This window comes from Urocampus carinirostris, chromosome 4 (assembly GCF_059441175.1).
Source record: "Urocampus carinirostris isolate Australia breed hairy pipefish chromosome 4, RoL_Ucar_1.0, whole genome shotgun sequence".
Classification (NCBI taxonomy): Eukaryota; Metazoa; Chordata; class Actinopteri; order Syngnathiformes; family Syngnathidae; genus Urocampus; species Urocampus carinirostris.
In genome coordinates this window covers 35210988-35238802 of record NC_142352.1, presented here as the reverse complement: position 1 = coordinate 35238802, position 27815 = coordinate 35210988, and the positions used below count along the sequence as shown (strand labels likewise).

Genomic DNA, 27815 nt, shown 5'->3' with positions numbered 1-27815 from the left:
TAACAAAGATTTACCGCACTCAACTTTTCATCATTGTTGTTTTGGTCTCGCGGTTCGAGATTTCGTCTGCACGCCGATCTCGGCAAACGAGATCTCATTGCCAAGAGATTACGTCATTGTTGTGGTGGTTGTTGTCGAGTGAAAGAGAAGTATGCCTCCGAAAAAACAGTTAGTATTAGGTGAAAATCAACACAAAATTGGTAATTTCATCAGTGTCAATAGTAAGTCGAAACGTAATACAGAAAGTGATAACAACAGCCTATAATTCCGGCACGAAAAAAACGGCGGAGAAATTCTTCGGAAGATCGCGGAGGGAAGGAAAACACGTGTGTTGAAGCGAACGATTCGACGAAAGAAAAACAAAAGAATACTCCTAGCAAGAAAAGGACTTTTCAGCCAAAATGGACTAAATTATATTCCTGGTTACGCTATGAGGAGGATGATAATGGATTGGACCTTGACAAGGCATTACAACTGTGGCGGGACAGCAAACCACGAAGACTATACGAAGTGAAAAATCTGAAGTGATAACTGCTTTGTATTACCAATTAACTGTGATAATTAAAACTGCATGAATATATAGACAAATATTTCAGCAATATTATTTTGTATAATGTACAATATTGTTGTGAACTGAAAAATTTTGAAGTGATAACTGATTTGTACTACCAATAAACTGTGATGATTAAAACTGAATGAATATATAGATTTTTATTATATATTTGTCACTGATTTACAATTTCAACCTCGATAACACTAATTTTTGGTTACCCATAGATCTCTGTTGGGACCCATAGATTATTTAGCATGCGAGTCCCCGGGACCCACTTTTCAGAGGTAAAATGAACACTGTAGACAACCAAATAATTCATACTCACCTAATCAATCCAAAACTTTCACTGGCAGTCTGACACTGACAGTGAAAGCACGGCTACTAGTGACACTTTATACTATGTGCCCAACACAATCATACACTATTGGACTTTGAGGGCTTTGTTTGAAAAAGATGTGTTTACCAAACGGTTAGGTCTTATTTTTTTGTACAATTTTGTTGTATTCTGGAGTTTTACTTTGTGATAAATACTTGATTAGAACCACAATCAAATTCGGTTTTGTTCCCGGTGCTTCTTTTTTTTAATACACACACTTGTTTTGGTATTAAAGGCGGTCGCGTGAGACTCGCATTTAATTGGCCGGTGCGCCAAAGTGGTCGCATCCAAAAGGCCAGTGCGCCATATGAGCCGACAAAAAATTTATTTAAACCAAGGAGAGTGCGCCCTTTAAAACAGTGCGTCAAATAGGTGTGGAAATACGGTACAATAATGAGCTTTTTTATTTTAATATTGACTACTAGTAAGCGACGCATGAGTTTCATCTCATTTCTTTTTTCTGTTCTCTGTGCTCGAGATTCTTGTTGCCGTTTCAAGGCCATGTTTGCTAAGGTGTTCACCAAATTGCGAAAAAGGCATAATTGAACATACCACTGGGGGGGATGGGGCACTATGAGACTGGAGATAGGCTGGGGCACAAAGCAGATTCATACCTTTTCTATGGAAATTTGGTTTATGTTTATGCTACTTTTGTATTGTTTAAGCAAATTAGTGCATATCATTAACACTTTTAAGTCTTTACACTTTTTTTTCACGACTCTAAATTCCTTTTGGTGCCCTCCTGGGCACTTGTTGCCCTACGCAGTGCGCGTTATGTGTTTGCGGAGCTCTGGCCCTGGGTACCCTCAACGATGCGAAGATGGAGTTTGAAGGGGAATCCAAACCTGTGAGAGGCGAGTAAAGATGTGGCCCGGGGACATGGCTCCAGCGCTGTCCACACTTGACAAATCATCAAGCGGCCTGACTGTCCGTCTACCCGAAGGCATGTGCGGCCTGTGGGGGGACAGCGGCTTGAAGGACGGCGAGACGGACGGCGGGACCTCGCAGGGGGATGGCGGCACAGAAATGGAGCGCGGGATCTCCACGGTGACTGTGAAAGACGAAGCGTCTGCCAATTCGGGGCTGGCGTACGCTTGCGCCGTTGGGCTGCCGTGTCGGAACTGCTGGCGTTGCTGCCACTCGTAGAGCTGCCACACTGTCCCCTCTTTGGTGGCCACACGCTCGTCCGAGGACATGCGGAAGTGGCTGAGTCGGTCGTGGGCGTACTTGTAGTCGCTGGGCAGATTGAAAGAGGGCGAGTTTTTGCCGGACGGCAGGCGAGAGGATTTTGGCGGTGACTGGCAGGATGTGTCTGCTGTGCTGACTTTGTGCTGTGAGGGGGGAGTTTGCCGGGGGAGGTTGTACTCTGTCGAGGCAGCGCTGACATAGAAGAAACAAGATGGGAGACTATTATTTGAGCTACAACTCAAGGACACGTTTTTCAGCATTTAGTTGACATCTTTGATGGACAACTTGAGCCCGTGTACGTGGTTGGCACTTATGGTAGAAACATCACTCTCGCAGGGGCTTTGAGGTAATATCTTAAGCCTGAGCCCAAACCGAAATTCAGGTCGGGTCAGGCCTAAAATGTCAACCGTTAAATCAGGTCTGGGTCAAGCTGGGCTTCTCTCTTCCTAACTTTTTTATCTTTATATTTTCGTATTTAAAAAATAAGAAATTATCCACGCTTGGTGCGCGTTCGTCACTGTACTTTGTTTTTCTTTGTGGAGGATCCGCATGTGCGATGGAGTCTTCGACAAAAAAAAAACAAAAAAAAAACCAGGAACAATTTGTTTTAAAAAGTCAGCGAGACAGAAGCACTCATCACAAAAGAATGAAAATAAAATAAGAAAATTCATGTTCTATCCGGGCTCGGTTCCTCAAGTCACTTTAATTTGTTGGGTTCGGGCTGGGTGGGGCACCAAAACCTGAGGGCTAGATCGGGTTGGATTGTTTTTAGGCTCGATCTTATCTCTACAGGAGCTGTACTAGAACATATTCATGGCATGAAAAGTATGCCTTAGAAGTGGAGCCGGGGATCTTTTGGAGGCTTACGATTAAATTATCTTTATGTTTCAGGAGTGTAAGGATTTATTATAAAACATTTTTTTTTTCCCTTAACATTATTTTTATCCTAAAATGTCATCTCTTGTAGCTTTCATCAACTGTACATTTGTGGAAAAAAACAATATTGAATTAATTTCCACTAGTTCAACTCAAAGAAACTAGAAACACAGATTCAAGTGCAAACAATGTAAATGATTGGTTTAAGTCTTTTAAAGCTTTTTGTTATTTTTTAATAAAAATGTTTACCTAAATTTGGGAACTTTGCTGTTAGATTTCATGTTATTTTTTTCCAGCGGCTGGCCGTGCATTTCACACCTAAGTATTCAGTGATGGGCCTTAGTGATGTGTCTGTCAATCATGAACAAACCAGCTCTTGGAAGTAAACGACAGGAGCCAGCTCCCCACCAATCTAGAGCTGGTTTCCTTCGGGACCTACCTTTTTATTCACTTGTGCTTAGTCTATATGCACATTTGTTTTGTTAGAAATTCTGTGTTGTCGACTTTAAATTTGTTGTGTATGAAAAACGTTTCAACTATTTAGCGATCATAATAGAATAGATTTTAGACTTTGGTGCATTACCCCCCCTTAGATGATGTTTCCTTACGTCTGCTAGAAGGCCGTTTTGTCGCAAATCTGATTGGCTAAACCAACAGCATTATCGACACCCGTGTTATGCTACAAGAGCTCTCAGAATTGTTGTTGAAGGCCTCTGGGTAGATTTCTGTGCCTGACAACAAGTAATGGCGGAAATATGATTAGGTAAATGCTTAAATATGGAAGCAAACGTCTGGAAGCAGCGCCTCCAGGTGGGGAATCAAAAAAAGAAAGTTGACAGACAATTTGGAATTATTAAATAAGTATTTATGGACAAAAAATTACATGACAGGATTCAGATATTTTTAGGCCAGCAAAGAATGCCCTGACAACCAACCATTGGGTTTTTCAATGTTGTATTTTTTAATCCAGATGCTAACATTTAACTTTTATTTGCAAAAAGCTTAGTTTAGTCAAGTCACATTTAATTGTATAGCCTTAAATCACAAATTGTCTCAAAAGATCTGATACCTGCATGTGGGAAAGGAAAGGGATCAACATCCACAGACCACATGTAAGTGAAATCGAATTGCCTTACACAGCACGTCCTTGACTTTGATTAGAAGTAAAATAACATCTGAATGGGTGCTTGCTCAATGTTATCTGGTTGATAAATGGTAATCAGCAAATACAGTTACAGTGGGTGGTAGAGCTGCATGATTGACCAAATTCTTATCAATATTGCGATGTGACCTAGTGTGATTTTGTTATTGCAGGGTACTGCATATTTTTATTAAGAATTTATAGTTCCAGGTTTGTGAGTGATGGAGTGCTTGGCCAATCACAAGTGTCACCGTTCGGGTTTTACCAGCGCCGGCCAATCAGAGGAGGCAAGTTTACATGCACCACAATATGCCAGACAGCCACATGTGAGCAGACAGCAACCATAACAAATCTCCCCATAAGAGGGCGCTGTCTTCTCAAAACTCAAAGCATGTCACTATGATTATTCCTCGTGTTGTCTTCATTTCAAGGACCATTTGTGTACTTTTTAATACAGATTGCATGGAAATGTGAATAACAACAACATTTTACTTTTTTATTGTTGGGACCAATCTAGGAAAATTCATAACACTTAAATTTGAATAAAATATCATTCCATGGGATTTTTCTGGGTTTTTAACAACACAGTGGCAGGCAATTCTGAGCTGAGAAGAACAGAATTGGTAAGTATTCACAAGAAAACAAAAGTAGCATAGAATTTAAATTAAATATTAGATTGAAATTAAAATACTAGTCTGAGAGATGGCATTTTTTTTTTCAAAATCGTGTAGCCCTAGTGGGTTGTTTACTTTGGGAACTGTGCCTGGCTTTGGCGACATCCAGTGGGCATACTTAAAATAACAAGTCATTGTTTGACGTGAACCAGCTCATTTTTCTCATGTGCTTCTCTCAAAATTGTTTTGCCCGCCGGATTACATCTGTTGGCAGGCTGTATAATCGACATGTGAATTTCCCTTCGGGGATGAATAAAGTATCTATCTATCTATCTATCTATCTATCTATCTATTCCTGTTTTGAGTTATATTTTCATCCATCCATCCATTATCTGAAACGCTTATCCTCAGTAAGGTCGCGGGGGTGCTGGAGCCCATCCTAGTTATCTATAGGCAGTGGGCAAGGGACACCCTGAACTGGTTGCCAGTCAGTCGCAGGGCACACAGGGACAGACAACTTACTCGCTCATTCAATGGCCAATTAACCCAACATGCATGTTTTTTTTAAATGTGGGAGGGAACCGGAGTGCCCGGACGAAACCCACGCAAGCATGGGGAGAACATGCAAACTCCACACAGGAGGTTCGATCTCATGACCTCAGAACTGTGCCGCACACACGCTAACCATTGTGCCGCCGTATTTTATTTTCTTCTATTTCTTGAGAAATCTTGTAAATATTTTTTGCTTAATGCATTCTAAATATTAGCAAAATATTTTGACACCTGCCAAGCAATTTTCCCTCATTTTAAACGTAGGTTTCATGTATTATTTAATTTTACTTAGTTTACCATATGATAAGCTCCTAATATTGGGAAATAAAATAGTCATTTATACCGTAAAACATATTTGAAAAGTATTTCTATCTTTGAATTATTAAATGTTTTCAGACTTCCTGTGCGGAGTTTGTATGTTCTCCCCGTGCTTGCGTGGGTTTGCTCCAGGCACTCCGGTTTCCTCCCACATTCCAAAAACATGCATTTCAGGTGAATTGGCCGGTCCAAATTGTCCCTGGGTGTAAATGAGCGAGTGAGTTGTCTGTCCCTGTGTGCCCTGCGATTGGCTGGCAACCAGTTCAGGGTGTCCCCTGACCACTGCCCGATGATTGCTGGGATTGGCTCCAGCACCCCCGCGACCCTACTGAGGATAAGTGGTGCATATAATGGATGGATGGATGTATACTGGGCAAAAACACCAGAACTACTATCAATTCATCCATCCATTTAAGGATAAGCGGTGTAGCTAATGAGATGAGATGAGATTTTGAAAATGTTTGAACTGAATTAACTATTATATATATGTTTTAAATTAAGTTATGAAATAAGCAAAATTATTTGCCATCTCCAAAAGAATTCTGCTCATTTTAAGGATTATTTGTTATTATTTTTTATAACAGGTTTCATGTATTATTTGTATTTTACTGACATTACTGTGCAAGGAAGTATGTAGTCTTGGCCGCTAGAGGGCAACATTTAGCTATGTTACACTCCTACAGATTACAACGTGCAATACATTTAATTTAAAGCAACCTGTAAGACTGCTACTGACCTCTTTGGTGGGTCACCTTTCTGAACTTTGACCCAGTGTTCCACTTGAGCCAGCGTGCTCTTCCGTTGAGCATTCTTCTCTGTTTCAGCCCCACTCTGATACAAAACGTTTCCATTGCGATGTTCAGAATGGACAGGTCCTGGCTGGACGCTCAGATGGCCATTTCTTTGGGGGACAATGCCATTGACACAGTTTGGAGAAAGTCTCTCCCTGGGATCTGACGACCTGGCCCTTCCTTGGATGTCCAACATGTATCTGCCCTCTTGACCAGGGGCCAACTGCACACCATTATTCCAGGGGTGCTCTCCATTCGTCCTCGGAAATGTATCTGACTGAGGTGCCGGCTGCTTGACGTGGTTGGACTGGGGAAACGCCTGCTGTTTGCTTTTCTCTGGTCTCTCCACTTCCCTAAAATGATATTACAGAAGATGTAATGGACTCATTCAGCACCGGACATTTGAAAACCTTAATGAAACTTATTACTTCTGAAGAAAATGGATTTTCCTCAGTAACAGTATTGTCACGTGCCGCTACCCGTTATCTACCGGCTCATGTCTGGAGAGCAGGATGACACTTTACACCGAAAAACAACAGCAACCAGATAGTGAAAGTGCTTTACCTGAGTCAGATCCGGAGGCATTTCCTGCAACTCGTAACTATAGAAACCAATAAAAGTATCTGTTTCATCTAGGGGAGACAGCCCTATCCAAAAAACTGCCTAGAAAGGAATAAGGCCAGCTGTCCCCCCACATGCCCAATGCCTCAGATTTCCAAAATGGCATTGTGTTGTGATTTATATGCTATTGCATTCTGGAGCTAACCACATAATATACACACATTTTCTAGGGACATTATTTGGACATTTTACCATCCATTGTAATTCACAATCTTGGATATATCATAAACCTGGTGTATTTTAATGCATGTTCCAGGATTTTGGTATTATTCTCTTCAGTGCTATGGAGTCAATTGTATGCAAAGCATTCTTTTTTAGGTGATCACACCACTTCACCAGCTGGTGGCACTAAAGCCAAAATAATAACTTTGCCTGAAAAGTACAAACCACTGATTGGTGAGGTTTTTGCGGAAGTTATTGGCATAAAAAGTGGAATGTATTGAAGAAAAAAAGATGATTAATTGCAATCTCTAATTAGGCCATATGAAATAATCACCTGTAAATGTCGTGTTTATGTATTTAGAGTATTTAAAATTTACAGTAATTTTCTTTACAGTCAGTTTTAGGACTTGTAATGTCCTACTGTAAAGGAGTTGGGGGTGGGGGAGGCTAAAGAGATAAATAAAAAAAAGTGCGTGTTTGGATAGATCTTATGCCCTCAGTAGCCTAGATGGTAAGGCGCCCGCTTTGAGACTGGGAGGTCGGTGGTTCGCGCCCCGGCCGAGTCATTCCTAAGACTTAAAAAGTGGTCGGCGGCGCCCTCTCTTGGCTGCGGCTGCATAGGCTCGCTACAACGGGTCAGGTGCAATCGACATTTCGTTCTGTGTACATTGTTACACAGAATGACAATACAAGGAAATTATTATTATTATTATTATTATTGAACATTTCGAAAATAGTCATAAATGGCTGAGTTATCACACATTAATATTGACCAAGTATCATACAGGCCGCCTGGAATTTTTGGATTACCGTACTCTAGTGACTCTGCTCCAGACAAACATGTACTTTCATCCATCTCTCCACTCTACTTCTCCATTAACCTTTTTAAAGGGTTTGTCACGCTCAGAGATTTTCTAGACAGGTTCTTACTCACTTATTTTTCTCTCATAAACTGATCGGTAAAAAACGGCTGTTTTGAGTAATTTCTTGCCTCTGATTTGACGGTTGCCACAAGTGGATGCCTGTGATACCAATGCCTGGGAGTTAATTCATTGTGGGAAGTGGCTGCCACCTTGTGGGTATTTTGGAAAACTACGCCGATTGAATTTATTGAAAGCTAGACTTAAATCCAAAGCCTGTCTTCTGTTCTCCAAAAAACGTTTGCCTTTTCTCTTTGTGCCCAACGATCGGGAAGTTACGGTCGTTTAAATAGCCTTGGAAAACACGGCGCCCCCATGGTAATAAGAGGATTGAGTTCACATCCAAATAAAGTACACTGACATGCATTTTGTCACCAAAAATGCATGCCACGAGAGTAAAAAACTCAGCTTCGTGCTAGTTCTTTGCCTTACTTGTCATACCAGCTCAGTAGCCTAGATGGTAAGGCGCCCGCTTTGAGACTGGGAGGTCGGTGGTTCGCGCCCCGGCCGAGTCATTCCTAAGACTTAAAAAGTGGTCGGCGGCGCCCTATGTTGGCTGCGGCTGCATCGGCTCGCTACAACGGGTCAGGTGCAATCGACATTTCGTTCTGTGTACATTGTTACACAGAATGACAATACAAGGAAATTATTATTATTATTATTATGTCCCAAGTACTCTTGTCTCAGCCTTTTTGTTATTCAAGTGTACCGAACTCTTGCCTGCCCTTCTAGTTCATGAGTATTGTCTGACTCTTGGACCGACGTCTTCACTGATTACGTTTACTGGAACGTCGACCCTTGCCTGCATCTTGGTCCACAATTGTTCCCTCACTACATTACTTCTCGTGTACCGAACCCTGTCCGAATAAAGATCTCCGTTACGACACCAATCTGTGTTTCCCCATTGTGCTTTTGTACCAGCCCAAATGTGTCCTAGAAACATTCCCTTATTGCACAAGCAAGAAAGTGCATTTTGGTTTTTATTGGTTTTATTTTGTTAACAGAATTTTAATGCAAATTAAATTTACATCCCCGGTACTCTTATTGCCATACATACAGAGACAGTACAGATTGGCTATGAGTGTCCCTCCCTTATCTGACAGATGACTGTTTTGACTCTGGGTGTCCAGCTGGCCGAGGGCTTCGGTTCTTATCGAAATTCACCTGAGATATCATCAAGGCCCTGAACAGATGGCCAGTGCCTGACCTCCTTAAAAATCGAGGCTCAGACAGCCGGGAAGCCATTAATCGTTTTTGTATAACTGCAGTCAAAATGCCGAACGTACCTCATTTATTTTTGGGTGGAATTCTAAAAGTACAGTGGTACCTCTTCGTACGAGCATCTCTATATACGAAAATTTCAGTAAATTTGTTTTTTTTAAATCTACCAATTTGTCCCTTGCTATTCAAAGCAAAATCTAGTTCACAAACAGTGCCAGTGGCTGTCACTAGAGACTGCTCACCGCTCCAGAGGCCTTAGCGCCAGCATCAGCATCAGTCAACCTCTGCCACTTGCTCCCATTACTCACGATACAGCAATATTAGTAATCTACGACAACGTTGTTGTCTGCTGCTGGTGACAGAGACAATCCAGATTAAAGTCGAAATGGGCAATACAAGGTCAAAAAAAAATCTCGTACGAAATTTCTATACAGCGTACACAATGTGAAATGATAAAAAAAAAGAAAAAAAAGAAAAGAAAAAGAAAACAGGTACGCAATCTCAGTCACTGCTCTTTGCACCCGCCCACAGTTGTCTTCCGCGCTCCTAATAAACTCACATTTGTGTTGTAAAATTCATCTTGTTATTCTTATGTTTGATTACAATTAGTATGTGCTGTTAGTGACAAGGAAGATGTGTTTTCTGGGTATCTAGGCTTCGCTTGTATCCTTTTGGGAGGACGGGAGCGCCACCTTAATTAGTGTTTTTCTTATTTCATGTCGGGAACATTTGCTCGTTACATGAGTAATTCGAGCTACGAATACGATCTTTAGGCAAATAATGCTTGGAAGAAAAGGTATCAATGTACCTATTTTATATCTTATCCTCACTCATTCCACACACAGTGATGCTTTTTAAAGGAGGAGAGGCATTAGTATCTACAGCAGGGGTCGGCAACCTATGGCACAGATCTGTTTTAACCCTCCCACAGAAACACCGGTGCGCGATAAATGAACGAATCACGACAACCGAATCATGACGGCTCATCGAGCGGAAAAATCTCGTTCTTTCCAGCCAGCGTGGCCAGACGAATGGGGCTTTGTGCAAAAAATGACCGTGCTGTTAGTGCATTATGCCTCAGGAGCGTTGTACCTCGCACATCAAGGGTTAAACGTCATTACGAGACAAAATATGAGCATGAATTCAAGGACGAGTCTGAAAAGGCGGATACATTAAAACGTGCTGTGTCCGACGCAGTTCCAAAATCCTCCGCCCCTCGCATGAACGCGCATTCTGCTGCGCTTCGACAAAAGCAATCGCATTCTATATAATACGTTTATGAAAACAATAAAGCAAGCTAATTAAAACAATTAAGTGATCGTAGTCTATATGACACGTTTATTAAAACAATAAAGCGCGATTGTATTCTACAAAATGCGTTTGCTAACGCGGAAGAAAGTCACCAACACCGGAGACGAATCAATGTACGCTATGATATCCACGATCACAACTAATTGTACACAAATAGCTTTTATTTGATGTATTATAATAGCCATATGTAATGTATTTTATTGTGAATGAAACCCTGGTTGCGTTGGATCAGGCAGTGTAAAGAAATTGTTTTTTTTTTTCATTTAAAATCGGACTTCCCTGCCTATACTGTTTGCAAAGTAAGACACACTTTAAACCTATGTTTTTTTTTCTTTTGGGATCGAACGACGGAGGAATACCTCCACTCTGTGATATGTTACTGAATAGGTGTTCAACAAATCAAGTTTGTTTTATTACTATTATTATTATTAATAATAATAATAATAGTAATATTATGAGAAACGTTCTGAAGCTCTCCAAAATCACTGTGCTGACATATTTATGTCACAGAAGGTTACCCTAGAAGTCACAAGTCTATATCTCAAACAGGGTCCATACTAGCGAGGGAGTCAGATTTTGGCAGGTAAAATGCCTGCCAAAATGACCAGTCCCCCCCACCCGCTAACTCCTGAATAAAAAGTCCTAATGTGTGTGTGTGTGTGTTTCAAGTTTTGATAGTTTCTGAAATAAGATTTTATTGATGAATGGTATGGTAGCTGTCCATATCACTTCTTTTTTGATTGTAGTTCATTGTTGATAAAGAATGGTTGAAGTCAAGGATGTCTACAGGCCTTTCCACATGTTGCTCACATTCATTTTTTAGTTTGTTGATGAACAAGAATAGTGGAAGATAAAATTGGTCAGTTATACGATTTCAATGTATATCCATGTTGTATATTTGAGTCATCAATCTTGGTGTGGCACACTCATTTACAAGGAAATTTGAAAGTGGCACTCCACACCAAAAAGGTTGCTGACCCCTGATCTACAGCTAGGAGTCCAGCCAATGGGAGCGTCTCAGACGGTTCTCGGCAGGCGAAACAAACCTCTTGATGGTGTGACTCTGCTGCATCAGTGCCGCCTGGTTCATGGTTCGAATCCAGCCATTCATATCCTCCTGTGTGTCGGCGCTGAAGAAGTATGTCCGCATCCCGCTGTGCTCCGCCTGCGAGCCGATCACAGAGTTCTTATTGTAGATGTAGGAGCGCATTCCTGTGTGGCTCGCCTATTGGGGGGATAAATCGAATATACACATGACTAATTGGAATGTTAGGAAACTAACAATTGATAATTCACAACTTTTCACTTGAAGGAGGGTGGGGGGGGATTAGTAGAAGCCAAGTGGAGCACCATAAACAAAAGAAGAGTTTATGGCAAGAACTAGTTACTTTCTATATTGGGAATAGGATACAGAGACCCCTCTCTATTTCGCACTTCGGTTATCGCTGGTACACTGCTTTAGGACTATAAATTGAATCGTCTTTATTGTCATTGATATCAATGTATTGTGCATTGTGTTCTGAGACAGCAAACAGCGAATGCTATCACAGTGGCAGGTTAGGGAGGGCTCTGTGTGTTGGGTTGGCGTGACAGTCTTAAGTGTGCGACTGTGATAGGCTGGTGTATGCTGTCAGTCAAACAGCGGGGCGGGCGCACAAGTCAATAAGTCCAGCCAAAACAAACAGCACGAACTAGCTTTCAGCAGCTCATTTCATGGAAAATAAATTCATTAATTAAATCAGACGCTGAGGAAAATCAGAAGAGCGCAAAGAAATGCTGATCACCAGCGGGTGCTCTGTGGATTGTTATTGAGTTCGGGACAGGACTGGTACGGCTAAGATAATCTCTAAATTACTTTCTTGCACAGATGGGGCCGACCCCCAGTTCCGTTTTAATTTTGCATTATGACAATGAAGACCAGTCTTTCAACTGTAATTCTGTGTTTTTATCTGTAGATCCATTGTTGTTATTTTGTTACATTTGGATACTCTCAGTCAGTAAGGACGTCATGTTTAGGTAAAGTTGACCCTTGGGGGCTATTATGAAGGTGCAACGCTATTATTTAAATTTTTCAGTTTTTGCAGGAGGTTCTGGTCCCCATTAACCACAATAACAGATGATTGTCTGTACTCTTTAATAGAATAGACAGTAATAACATAAGTGCCTAATTCACTTTTTTGGCCAACTTGAGATTTTTACCTAGATAAACCTCCCATAGAAAGCTGTGCATAGACAAGTGCCCAAGGCAGTCAGAGAGATGTTTGTTTTCAATTATTAGAGTGACGATATGCAGTATAGTCCTAATTCTAGTAATACAATGTTCAAACTGAATGCAGCTATAAATTGTAAACTTTAAAGGGTCAGTGTGTATTATTTGACCACTAGATGTCACTGTAAGAATACAAGCAAGCGCAAGGAAGGATACAAACTGCGTAAACTCAAAGTGACCAAACTGCACCATTTTTCTTATTTTTTCCCTCAGCCTTTTTTGAGGTTTTGGTTACCCGTAGCAACAAGATGGCACACCCTTATATGGGATTAGTTTCATCAAATTGGTTTTGAAAAACGCACAATCAAAGAAAAATAATAGATCTAATCTCTATTTTAAGCACTAAATTTAATACATAATTTTGCAGTGTTACTGTAGTTGTATTTTTAAAATATGTTTGTATTTCTGCAGTGCAATTTTTGCAGGATTTCTGTATTATTTTGTAGTATTTCTGCAGTGGCGTTTTTGTAGTATTTCTGTCGAACATTTGTAGTATTTTCAATGTAGCTTTATTTTGTAGTATATCTGTTGCCATGTATCTGCAGTAGTATTTTTGTATTCTAATTTCCATATTAGTATTTCTGTAGTATTTCTTAAATATTTTTGCAATATTATTGTAGTTGTATTTTTGTAGTTTTTCTGTGATAATATTTCTGTATTCATGTAGTTTTACTTTAGTAGCATTTTTGCATTGTTTTTCTGTTTTTTTTTCTTCTCAGAATGAAATCAAAAAATATATTAGGTTCCTGTTTTAAAGCACTAACTTTTATATCAAGTTCTGTAGTAATTTTGTAGTATTTTCTGAGTATGTCTGTCATAGTATTTGTGTTGTAGACACACAAAGGGGTCAAACAAAAAACGTTTTCTATGAGTATTTCTTCACTTACTATATCAATATATCTTTATTATATATTAAGACAATTTTTGTTAGGCTGACGTGGCCCACGGGCTGTAGTTTGCCTACCCCAGATCGAAAACAATATTTTTTTTTGTAAATGAAAGGGGTTTTTTTTTACCACTACAATGTGCTTAACAATAAACACCGTCCCTTTAAGGTAGGATACACTGAATGGCCTTGAAAACAAACATACGTACAGTAGCTCAAGTCTGGGAAGTACCCAGACCATAAAACTCACTGAGGCCATTTAACAATTCTGTTATAGAAACAGCGCTCGGTTGTAACGGGACCCTGTGAGGATATAGGGTGCAATAAAATGCACTCACTGGTGGACATATTTTGAAGCTGGATGTTTTCATGGGGTTAAGCAGCTACATTGAATAAAAAAGTGAAGCATGTGAATGTTTTTGTTGTTTTCTCAGAGATGGCAAATATACTCACACTTTGTAAATCAGATTGATATAAACTTTCTGATTTAGCTTCTGCAAAACAGCTGGTTTCCGGACTGTAAAATACTTCAGTTTTTTTAAATATAAATTTGCTTTTGTGTCAAAGTGTACTCCAGAGCAGGGGCCAGGAATCGTTTTGACCCAAAAAGCTATTATAGCAAACTATTTTGATTTTCTTTTCTTTTTGAGAAAGCCATACCATTTATTTTAGGACACATTTCAGCAAAATCACTCTCCAGACAAATCTATTTTTTTCAGCACCATACATTTCATTGTGTGACTTAGATGATAAAACTCATGAAATAAGAATAATGCCAGGGCCTGTGTGCCATATCAACACATATACCAATTTAGACTCGTCTCCCTCCCGCAATTACTGAGGATTGTTTGTTGAGGAATGTGGGGGGAAACCCACGCAAGCACGGGGAGAACATACAAACTCCGCACAGGAAGTCTGGAGCTGGATTTGAACCCACGCAGGAGGTTCCCAAGACATGAACGGTGCCGCACATGCGCTAACCATTGCGCTGCCGTGCTGCCCATATATATATATATATATATATATATATATATATATATATATATATATATATATATACATACACATACATAAAATATATAGAATACATATTTTGGTCATTCTTCAATTTTTTTTTATCAAGTTGGCTCTTTGTGAAACTTTTTAGAGTGCCATGTTCTACTGGCATTGAAAAATAGATTTGCAAAGGTTTCCTCCCCACCTCTAGCTCAGAGATTGGCAACCAAAAATGTTGAAAGAGCCAAATTGGAGAAAAAAACAATAAATAACATTTTTTGGGAGCCGCAGAAGAAAAATAAGTTTTATATCAGCCTTTTAGGAATACATACTGATTTATATATTCAAGTGTGTCATGTAAATCATATCATTTTCCATTGTTAAACATTTTTGAAAAAGGGATTACATTACCCCCGTACTAGACAAACTTAATTTCATATACTTTCAAACCCAAGCAACATACTGTTTTAAAATAAGCACTACTGGTTTGACTTTTTTGACAATAGCCAGCAATAAAAGTACGGAAAGAAAAAATACAACAAACTGTGTTTCACCCACTGGTCTTTTCCATGATAAAAATGACAAAATGATGCATGATAAAGAGCATGACAAAGACACAAACCAGAGCCGATGGGAGCACTACGCCGGCTAACTCGATTAAATCAGCGTTGCAGACAAAACCAAAATCGAAACCACTGAACCCGATTTGAAATCAGCCCATTAACATATTTGGTAAGTCTTGCAAACACTGTGTATGTCACTCCAGCACTGACACTGCACTTTCCCGCTGATTCAATTTCCTTAAGTGCAAATCCAATATCAAACGTGTCAGCATTCAAATAAGGCCAAAACGATCCGCTGAAATTCATAGCGTCCCGAAAGGCTCTGGTATGGATGCACCATTGAGAGATGCGCATTGCACGGCGGGTAGAAAGAAATGGGATCCATGACCGTGATGATGCTGAGGCAAAATCAAATACCTACGGTGGTCATGCAAGACAGGAAACTCGTGAGATTCAGGACGGACGCTCGCTGAGAGAACGGTTCTCACGCCGCCCAAAATGGAAGGCAATTGACCCGACGGGAATGAGAGAGACACAGCGAGATGAATAAAAAATAAAAATACAACAAAGACATCAGAGCAGAAGACATGAAGACATTAAGAACAACATATGGCTCCAGTTATTCATTTCAGGATACCTTTTTCATGGACAAATTTGAGCAATTTTCACATTTCTCCAGTACCATTAAAAGAAAATCCGGTGAGAATAATTCATTTTGCAGATGCACAAATCTGCAATTTATATATGCATTTATGAAGACATAATTTTTCAGATCTTTAGTAAATCGAGAATCTTTTTGTGGATCTTACCAAAAGTATGTTAAATATTTTCGAACACGTCACCCCATACAGGTGTTGGGAAAAGTGACAGTAACATGTAGGCTACATTTTCAGTTACAGGAATTTCTTCTCATTACAATTTACCACTAGGAAGAGCTACTTTCATTTGTTGCATAGCCCATAATATAAATGTCCTTAATTGATGCATAATCCTTGCACTAATACACATTTCATAGTGCCCTGTTTAGGTGTGCCATGCACCTGTCCTCTTGGGGATGACCCGTAGGGGAAAATGAAACTTCATATGAAAATGCCATACAAACTAATGCCAGCTCCAGTTTATCACAAAGAAGAAATGCAATGGCAAAGCGAAGCCACCAGAGACCAGTGCATGTGTCCTTTTTAGGCAGACCCTTTTGAGAAACACTGCAACAATTTTGAGCATTTGCAAGCACTTCACCCAAAATTCTAGCACTTTTACAATCCTTGAAAACAAAAAATTAAAATTTAAGCATATTCACAGATTTCAAGTACCTCTACAAACCCTGTAATTTCCTTTGACAGGTAATCGGGAAAAATGTCAATGAACGTGTTACGGTAAGCAAATGTTTGCACCGATACATAAATATTATACTTCACCTTCTTGGTTGTTGTTTAAAGGGACAGTGTGTATTATTTATTGCCTCCAAGTGGTAAAATAACTTCATTTGTTTGTTTTAAAAAGCAGTGTAGATTTAAATAACCAACAAAAATATATAAACTATCAGAAATTCCCATTCATTTTCCATGAGCCTCACCTAAGGGGATAAAAGGAGCTGACATAATTGTCTACCATTTTGCTTCCATGGGTAACCAAAAACCTTAAAAAGGAAAAGCAAAGTAAAGTTAAATGGTGAGCTTTGGTCACTAGCACTAAATTGTGTACTTTTCAGCGCTGCCAAATATTGAAAATTTTATTTTAGAATGAATGAGGAAAATTTTCAGACTTGTACATTTTTCTTAGTAGCATTCAAGAGTGCAATTTTTTTAGGTTCAAAGTGGTCCTTCGACAAAATTGTCACTGAAAAAAAATAACCTCAAACAACAAAGTAGTGATCAGTGGGCCTTCAAGGCCTTCTCTGCTCGTCAAAAATATCTGAATCAAAATGTTGATTAAAAATATTTACTTATCAGTGCAACAAAGAATTAACTATAAAATACAACAATAAACTTTTGTTATGTAAAATACATTATCCCAGAAAAACACAAGAAATATCAATTAAAATCTTTGCAGGTATATAGAAAAAAAGAAATACAAAACAATTTAAACCTTTTCATACCCATCCGACTTAAAGTCAACAACATAGAACCTCTGAAAAAACATGGACTTTGGGCAATCACATGAGAAAAACAGCGTTTCGAAGGCAACCAACTCTTGACTGGTGGATCGTTCACTTCCAAGAGCGGAATGAATGTCATCATTACACGTCCTCCATAATCATTAAGGATATAGTTGCTAAAATTGCTTTCTGGATATACCATTAACTGTATGGCACAGTATAGAAATAATGAGATCATTTTTAAATGATTACTTTTAAATTATTTGTTTATTGTGTACTTTATACCTCCTTTGGCATGCCCCCACTTGAGAGCCATTTATTTAATCTGTAAAGTTACTTAAAAAAACTTGTCAACCATTTCTTGTGCAAAGAAAGTGAATATATTCTTGAAAAAGTGACTAAGGCATGGCCCCAAAGCTTTTGTCTTAATCCAACATAATATCCACTCTACATTTTCCTGCGTGTGACGCATGCTGTTGCACAAGTGAGTTGTTGTAAGCATATTCATGAATTATATAAAATTAAACGGACCATTTGTTATTAGTGTGAAAAAGGTGACGAGCTCTTTTCCTCCTAATTTGCATACAAGCCAGCATTAAAACCTTAGGCTGCGGGCAAAGGAAGCCAAAGCCATCCATCACTTCTATTCCCAGCTCCACAATTAACTCAGGTCGCAGTTTGACATTTCAAGGCACATGCGACTCGTTCAGAGGTTTATAGCCACCTACTGTACATGTAAATCCAACACCGAGTACGACGAAAACTGCAGCACTACATCAAATATTCAACCGCGGCATTTCCACACTATATAATGTGGATACCGGAGTACAGAGATAGAAATGCATTTACCGCCCCCTGGTAGAACTCAAAGAAAGAAATGTGCTATTAAATGTGCAGTCACCTGTGCAATTTCACTTATGCTGCAGTATGACGGCTCATTTCCTTATACAGCATTCATAATGATAACTAAATCTGTGTCATTTTTTCCCTGTTTGATTCCATCGTTGTATTTTTAGCACGGTGAGTGACAGTGCCCCTTAAACGTGCCTGACGTATAGTACATATGCTAATTCATGCAGGAATCATGCCTGGAATATGGAAACCATTTACTGCAGCAGAGGCAAGCCATCACTGGGGGTTATTAAAAAAAAGTTAACAACTAGATTCCGACCATCTGGAACAACTCTTTGGAGCTCATTCACTGTTATGCAGCAAAAATATGTCTTGCTTCACAACAGCGCTGACTACGATGAATTTGCTGAACTGAGGTGAGGAAATGCATCAAGAACAGGGGTTTCCAACCTTTTGCAAGCTTAAAGCTACCTTTTCATACATATTATCACAAAGGGCACCGAGTTTGCTATCATCATTTGCGAGCATTTCGAAAATATCAACTTATCCTGTTATTACAATGTTATTACCAGGTTAACTATTGGAAGTAGGGTTAAATAGACCCAATCAAGCACAAAATAATATTTTTACTAGAAAATCACAATGACCCTAAACTGGTCAAAGCTATTTTTACAAGAGGTACCTCAGCTGTCCTTAGGGAAGGCCACCTGTTCTCACGGGCACCTGCGGAGAGCCCAGATCTAGACAACATTAGGGCTTTGTTGCAACCTTGTGAAGCTATTGTCAGAAAATTGTATTTAAATTGGTGATATCTTGTATTTTTGGTAAGTAAATCACTTGATGTTTGTTGTGATTTGTTTTAAGTCTGCTTGTTTGCAATAAAGAATGCAGTTCTGTTTTTACTATTGGACACGTGAAAAGTATACTGGCTAGGATGCCAGGGATGTTGATTATTTTGACTATCATGCGCTGTTTACATAATTGTCATTATTGGCCAATCATGCTGCTGTTCTTTGATTCCCACCCCCTTATCTGCTTTTTGTAACCTAGGGAGATTTAATAAAAAGAAAGGGCTCAGGGGAGGACCAGTAGGACTGATTGGAATTTTTGAATCTTGGGGGGTTTTGTACAGTCCTTTCCGGTTTTTAGTGCAAGCTCAAAAATCATTTATGTCCTCTCTCCTTATTTTGAGTGTCTACTAAATCATAAACATACCATACATCTAGTAGTTGACAGATGTCAGTTAGTGCAAACGTTTGATTAACTAGAAAGAAATATTTCATATTTCTTGTTCAAATTAGTTGAGCTGAATTCTTCCAAAAATAAGTTAGATGAAAAGCAAAGAAAAAACCCTAGAAAAATTCACTACTGAGTGAGGATTTTTTTTCTGGTCAGTACTAGTTCTAAGTCACCTAGCTGTAAGGCACCACACACCACATGGGCACCACTGCTAAGGAAATCTGCTTGAAGGGGCCAGAACAAAAAGAACAGGCCGCAATGTTTTAAAGATAAAAAAAAAGTAGTCCAGAATGTACGGTATTTTTTATGGGAGAATTTGTTCGAAATAGGAAAAATTCTAGATACATGTATAGAGGGTCAACTGTGTTGTTGGTCCATAAGACGGTTTGCTGATGATTCTTGGTGTATCAGTTTGTGTCCTTGCTCGTAGCAGTGAAAATCTGTTTTCATCATCATGTTGCCAAGAAGAAATACTCTTACCTTGAAAGCGTATTTGCGGTTGACGTGGTCCTCAGGCGCAACTGGCGCAATGAGATAACTGGGCAGAGGAATGCTCCCGAGGACCGTCTCCTCACGGCTGTCTGAAGCAACAAACAACAGCCAGCGTACACAAACATGTCAGTAATTGTGCCCGCAACACACAAAACACAGAGCTCTGCCAACACAGTTTACGATGTTTACGAGAGATTTGGGATTTACGGGCGGTGGCCAAACGTGTCGTAATTCGCAGGTGACAATTGTATGAGCCAGGCCATGTGGCACCAGGAGGTTGGACTTGCCTTTATTTCTTAAGAGGAGTAAACATATCCAATCAAATTCAAGGAGATATATTGCTTAGATTTTAAGCAATCACTCATCAAAGTGGTTTTAAAAACGTATAGAAATCTGTTGCAATAGAAATGTTTGACTGCATATAATTGTGTTAATTCATTTTTAGTTATATCCTTTTAAATCATCACATCAATATTTCAATCAAGTAAATCATTTTGTGGTAATTAATAAACCGTGTGACTTTCCTTATACAGTAATCCCTTTTTTTCACGGAGGTTAAATCCCAAAAACAACCCGTGATAGGCACAATATGTAAAGTCAAAACCGTATATTTTTACAATTATTATACTATTAAATATTCTATTACACACTCAAACCAAAGAACAAACAATTTTCTCCAGACTAAAGCATTTGTTTAACAGATAACGGTATTGTATACGTGTTGTTTTTTTAGTTGTTGTTTTTTTTTTTTAAATAACTTCTGTCCCGTCAAATACTAGGAAGCTAGGAGACTGTTCAGCCAATCAGAATGCAGAACACAATGCATAATAAAATCATTAAATGTAAACCTGGTTATGGCAAGGTATTACTCTCGTTTGATTCAGTTGTCGCCCAAAAAAAATACATTTATCTAATCGTTATACAATCTCTACACTGTTCTAAGTTGTGTTATAATTTACTGTTTAGAAGGAAGCCTTGAGTCTTATCAAACCACCTGCAGGATTCAGTCTGGATGAATGACGGGTGTGAAGTTGGTGCCTTGGGAATTTTCCACTAACTTCTATGCTCTGCCCCTTTGGTAGCTAAATGACTGTGAGCCATTTAGAAAGCTCACCTGTGAAACCTTTAAAGAACTGTGCTGTACTCACTAGCCCAGATTATTCATCTTTTGAAATATTTTTTATTATAATAATTACTCTCAACTCCAACGCTTGTTTTAACACAACCCATGGATGCAAAACAAACACGCAAAGGAGGAAAAGACTGTGTTCTTTCAAATCCTAGATTCCCTTATGAGCCTCGGTTAGACTTTTCTTCTTTCAAATTGGCTAAGAAAATGATAGTTCTGTGGTATTTTAGATATGCACGACAGCAGCTTTCTAGTTTTTTTTTTCAAGTCCAAGATTGTGGCCCATACCGATATCGATAACTATCATGAGTAGTGATACCACGAGTCTCCTCAATATGCGACCTGATATCAGCCTAATGCATATTCGCTGAACCTATGGCTCATTTAGGTACCTTTGTTAACGTAATTTGGAAACGTTGAATTATTTATATGTATATCAACATATTTCATTTTGGGGTTTTTTTGTAATCCAAGAGAGCCGACTTTATTTGGACTAAATTAAAATAACAATGTTTATTTTAAATAGGAAAATAGAGATTAAAGATGACATGGGCCAGAACCAATCCAGTTATCAGCACCGAGTAAATACGAAGACACATTTGAAAGTCACTGCTTTTGTGGCTCTATGATACGGAACTGAAAGTGTGTATGGCTGACAGCTGTCCATCAAGAGCTAGCAGTATGTCCAGCTAACGCACTTTAACACACTTTGAAAAGTCCAAAATCACCCAAATTGCGGTAAGAAAATGGACCAATTCATCCTATCAATCCAACTTTGTTTGTTTTGTACAAATAACAACCTTTCAAGACTTTCAATTTGTATTTATTTTTTTCGTTTTTACTCACAAAATAATGTAATTTTGGAGATATGTATGAGGGGAAAAAAATCTTATTTTTGTTCACTCCTTTTGGAGGCTTATAAAATTAATCTCCCAAGTAACAAACCATATTTGGGTGTTTTCTTTTAACACTATGACCCCAATTTGGGGATATTTTATAACAAAATGACCCAAAATGGACCTAATTATTTTAAACAAATTCCCCTGTTTTAGTAATTGAGAAAAATGAACAAACGTTGTTTTTTAATTTTATTTTTTTCATAACAACCTAGGTTGGGTCAAGTAAAAGTCTAAACTTCAGACAAATTGGGTTATTTTTGAGCCAACTTTGTTACTAGTGTACAATTGCAGAAATGACTATATGGATATAAAGTACTTTAGAGTGCGTTTTCATTATTAAATTATATTCGCTTCAGTATGTTATTGTGGACAGTGCAGAGTGGGGACTTCCTGCACCAGAGGCTCCCTTCCCCGGTTGCTTATCCAATCAGAAGTCACGGGGTGGGTGGCGTCAGAGACAGTAGGCTGGAGAGGGGAAAAAAGGCTCCGCTCCGCTGATTTGCTTAATATCGGCTTCATAGGTTTCATAATATTGCAATACCGAAATCCGTAAAATTCCCAAAATATCGGCGCTGATCATCATGAAGCCTTATAATCGGTCGACCTTTAATATATACAGTGCTTTCTTGGGCCCTCAAAGACTCTTTGAATGAATAAATAATTCTTACACACACAAAATCATACTTAACGTTACCAAAACTACCCTAGGACGAATGAAAGTTGGTGCCTAAGCGCTCCAGCTCCAGCACCAGCACCTTTCATACCATCAGTGTGAGTTGCACATATCAAAAAAATATTTCCTTTCACACAAATGTAAGCTCTTGTAACTCACCTTTGTAGTAAAACAAGCAGAAGTCGGACAAAACAAACCACTTTCGTTTCCAGAGTCGCATTCCAGAGCTGTCCTGTAAATTGACAGGGGATCAAGTGCGCTAGGTTACATTAGAAAATCCCACATTCAGTGAAATATTATGGAAAAATGGCAATTTCGGACAGAAGACTTTAAATGTTGCAGAATTGTGAAAAAACGATAAACTGAGATTGTTTTTTTTTCATCCAGTTGAGTTTAGCATTAATTTTAACACAATTTGGTGACAAGAATGATGTGCTGCCTTCAGAGACCCTTGTCTAACTCCAAAAGTTTGGCACGCATGATGTACGACATCCATGTTGGAAAGAAGCTTAAATAGCAAACAATCATAAATTCTGCTGGCGACGTTCAAGCTTCACCCTGCCATGGGTCACTATGTAGACTTTAATATGGCACTTTTGTTACAATTGTAATATTTCACCTGTTTATAGAGCCAGCCCCTCACCACCACCGGAATATTGAGGTTCCGTTTAATCGATTGATCCCGCTTGCCGAAGCTGTGGCATTTGCTGGAGCCTCTCGAGGACTGCAAAGACAACGGCATAAGTTAAGTTTTGCAAACTTGCATATTAAACATAAATATGAAAAAATAGAGGCCATATTTGTTGAGAGGGGTGTCTTGACCATCAAATTGAGGAGCCATAGCAAAAAGAATGTCACAGCTTTACTGTGAGATAAGGTACTTTTCAGCAGTGATGTGCAGTAGGCGAGGTTTTCCATAATGGAAATACAAAATTTGAAATACAGGATGTTCCAAAATTCTTGGGCACACTTTGACATTGAATATCTCAGAAATTATTAACGATGTAAAAACAAATCTGGTAAATTCAGAAAGGTTGTAATTTTAAATTTTATAAGGAATATTCAAAGATGCAGCTTGCATGAAAACATTAAATTAAGGCAGCATGTCAAAACAAATATATTCTGTTTATTTAACCGCTTTATCAACAATAGTGTTTTTGTCTACCGGAGTAGAAAAAATAATTTGAAGTGTAATTTATCAAAATGACTTTTAGAGACAAAGCATGTCACCTTTGACCCTGAAGTGACATCCGTTGCATTTGTGGTCAGAGCCTTTGTGGACTTGGCGACCATGCCAGGAGATCGATGATTGGACATTCGTGACTGGATCCTGCTGTGGACAAAACGAGCTAAACTGTCATGTTCATTCTCAGTTCGATTTTTAATCAAATTTAAATAGTGTTTATTTATATAATCGGAATAAAATATGACTAGGGTTGCAACAACAAATCGATAAGATTTATCAAAATCGATTATTAAAAGCGTTGGCAACAATTGTCATCGTTGATTTCTCATGACGTTGAGGGGACATGCTTGTAGTACTACTTCGATCAAGCAGAGGACGGCTAAAGAACAAATTTTGTTGTGTGACTTACTCTTGGTCCGGCAGATGCTTGAATGAATGAGTGAATGGCTTTCATTGTCTTTATACAACAAAACTGGAGGGCTTCTTTTTTCAGTGCATGTAAACAAATCAAATAGGTAAACATGTGCCAAAGGGTAAAAACGTTAAAAAATGCATAAGGCTCTCTTTATCCGACAAAGTACTCGCATTCTCCTCGGATGTTGCCTCTTTTTTTTTTGCACTTTACAACAAAAGTATTCTAAATATTTGCAGGTGAATAATATACATGTATATGTATTGTTCATTGTTAAGCAGTTTGCACTTTGCTTTTTTACTGTTGTATATTATAGAATATTCTGCTGTTTTGAGCATTGTTGTTCCACCTGTCCAAAACTTCAATATTTGAATAAAGAGGCGGAAATTAAAAATGTCTTTTTTTAAAAATCAGATTCATCAATTAGTAAATAATGGACGGATGTATTGATCATTAAGATAATCGTTAGTTGCAGCCCAATGATCAACAAGCATTTTTCAGATATCAATAACATGAAATCAACAATAGATACAAGTAAAAAGAGTCAACAGTGGTTGTGAATTACTCAAGATATTGGTGAGTGCTTTTACAAGACAGTTTATTGTAGCTTGTTACAGAAAACAATAAATCACAGCAGCTCTAGTGAATTCCATAAGATAGTGCTAGAAAATATTGTCAGGCACACAAAATATTTAAAGGGGTCTACTGACTTTTGTGAGACATTTACTGACACAAACTAATACATAAGCACAGACGTTCTTTTTTCAATGCAGTAATGTTATTTGATTAAGTGCATCTGACAATAGATTTCTGGATATGACCATTTCCAGGCATTAGCCTTACGGTAGTGACACTAGAGTCCCAAAAAACATCGGCCATGCAGCAAAAAAACGCAAAAAGGAAACCGAGAACACACATCATTATGCTCAGTAATTGTTTATGAACTGCACAGTCCATCCATCATAAAAACGGTCATAATCGGACACTGAATGAAGTGTCGTTTTTTGGTTTCTTTCTTCCAGTATGTTCTTCATGGTGTATTTTATTTCTTTATAGTAAGGTTACATGACATTGTCCCATCAGCCTAATTGATTTCTTGCTCATGTGCATTGACTATGCAAATGTTAATTCATTTGGACACTTATACACGAGTGATCTGAAAAAATAAGACATGGGTGTTTATAGGTCGATCGCAGAGGTAGTACTGGTTGATCAAGGGAGTGTAATCAGTGCTAAACATACTAAATTTAGCAGTGCAGTAACAAATTGGAGACTTACAAATTTTGTAACCTTAAGTTAAAATTCATAACAATTATATGAATGTTTTTAAAACACTATTATAATGAATATTTGAGGGTTAAATGTTTAAAAAAAAATGTTCTATGTAAATTTGCATTTGCATGAATATGTGTATCTTGATAAGTACTTTGCTTCATTGGAGTTTATGTGTATGCCTTAAAACGCATAAAATGTTACTTAAATGACCATTCAAGCATATTTTGGAATTTCAAGTATTGAGCACAATTGTATTTGTTTGCATAATTCGGGAATATATCCGCTATCTACATATCAATTATCTGCACCGCTTATCCGCTTTAGGGTTGTAGGAGCGCTGGAGCCCATCTCAGCTACAAATGTGCTGGGTAAAATGACAGTAATATGAAGCTTACATTTTCAGTTGCAGGAAGTTCTCCCCAAATGAAATTACCACTGGGAAACGCTACCTTAATTTTTTGCAGAACTCATAATAAATGTCCACAATTGATACATAAACCTTGCAGAAACACACATTTCATAGTGACCTGAATTTGGGCGCGACCCATAGGAGGTGATGACGCTTCATAGGACCAGGGTTTCCCATAAATGTCAAATGTTCTGCATTTTTATAGCACTTTTCAAGTCAATGAAGACCTCCCAAAGTGCTTTACGCTTTCCCTTTTACACACACTAACTAACCGAGGCAACTACCTACCCATACCATATAAAAACCATGGAGTGTCGCCAGGGTTTGACCGGTCCCCACCAGGGTCTCAAATTATTTTGTAATTTTCTCACTCACTTTTGGTTAATTGGTTTATTAATTAATATGAGTGTTTGGTTTGGTAAGTAGACGGAGGGATTTTGGGGGTACTGCCGCAACAGCACATTGAGCACAGGAACGGATCAAGAGAGATTGTAAAATGGAGGACGAAAATGAAATTTTTAAAAAATGAGTCAAAGCAGGAAAATGATCCTTTTCTGGACTTATTGTGATTATATTAATGGCTCCAAAACATTGTGCATTGTCTATCACTGACAGAAAAATTTTGAATCATTCCCTCGAGCTTAGCACCTCGTGTTCCTAAATGCCGGTATACAGTAGATACTAATGATATTTTAGGTTTTCTTGAACACATTTTAATTTATATTTTTGCATGTTTTTCAAAGGTTCTGTGATATTTCAGTCAACATAGAAATTGTAAATAGTTAAAGGTTTTTTATCAAACTGAAGGGTTCATATTTCTTTTCTTGTTTGTGTGTGTGGTTTGTTTTCAGGGATTCTCTGTTGCTTGACTTCAAAGTTAGTATAAAAAGTTTAAATAAGTTAAAAGTTTACTGTAGAGTGAAAAAATAAGGGCTAGTATAATATAGTAGTATAATACATTTTGTGAAACATATGTGTGCCTGGAGAGAGATGGGTGCCACCAGACTTTACTTGCCCAAGACACACCAGAGGAAATGGTGCCCTATGACCCTAGTGGTAAAGGGATCCAACCAACCAACAAAATAACTATTCATTCATCCATCCATCCATTATCTGCAAGGCTTATCCTCAGTAGGGTCGCGGGGGTGCTGGAGCCCATCCCAGCTATCTTTGGGCAGTGGTCACCCTGAACTGGTTGCATGCCAGTCGCAGGGATCACAGGGACAGAAAACTCACTTGCTTATTTATATAGGGACAATTTGGGCCGGCCAATTAACCTGACATGTATGTTTTTGGAATGTGGAAGGAAACTTGAGTGCCCGAGGGACACCCATGCAGGCACAAGGAGAACATGCAAACTCCAGATTCATTACATTCATTTCATGCATAATGTTACTATATTATTGGTAGTATATTGCTTGAAGCAATAAAAACACCTAAAGAGCCATTGAGGAGAAACCTAATTCCCATTTCTTTTACGATTCTCTTTACAACATACAGTACCTGGCTCCCCATTAGTTTCCCCCATATCTAAATAAGTTTCTTGATCATTTCAAATTCCAAATTCAAATTGTGAATGCCAATTTCTGTATGTGAAAAAAATTAATTGCTGGGGTCACGCCCCAGACACGCCCTCGGACACTCCCCAGGATCCCCCCTAAACTGTTCACCTAATGGGTTCTCACAAAATTATATGGTAAACACTAAGACCAAGGGCATACGAACTAATGCTACCTGCCGTCACTCATAGTAAAACAAGAAATGCAATAGAAAAGTGAAGCCACCATAGAGCA

The 27815-nt window shown here is 38.6% G+C and overlaps 1 protein-coding gene across 16 annotated transcripts in view; it reads right to left on the bottom strand.

The window, feature by feature from the left end:
- plekha7b (pleckstrin homology domain containing A7b) overlaps positions 1-27815 on the bottom strand; it is a 136629-nt gene that overhangs the window by 49064 nt on the left and 59750 nt on the right. For 11 of the 16 annotated variants that reach the window (XR_015850309.1, XR_015850310.1, XM_088334363.1 and 8 more), the window contains 7 exons: positions 23971-24073; positions 23360-23464; positions 22900-22972; positions 20028-20128; positions 11691-11869; positions 6355-6762; positions 1775-2309 (listed from right to left, as the gene is read on the bottom strand). Coding sequence is in view for 14 of the 16 variants with exons in the window: in XM_088334363.1 (XP_088190489.1) it covers positions 1775-2309; positions 6355-6762; positions 11691-11869; positions 20028-20128; positions 22900-22972; positions 23360-23464; positions 23971-24073 (1504 nt within the window). In the remaining 2 variants the exon portion in view is untranslated. Of the gene's footprint in view, positions 1-1774; positions 2310-6354; positions 6763-11690; positions 11870-15779; positions 15850-20027; positions 20129-22899; positions 22973-23359; positions 23465-23970; positions 24074-27815 lie in introns of those variants that run through there. The other 5 variants (XM_088334358.1, XM_088334366.1, XM_088334357.1 and 2 more) reach the window with 4 other exon arrangements.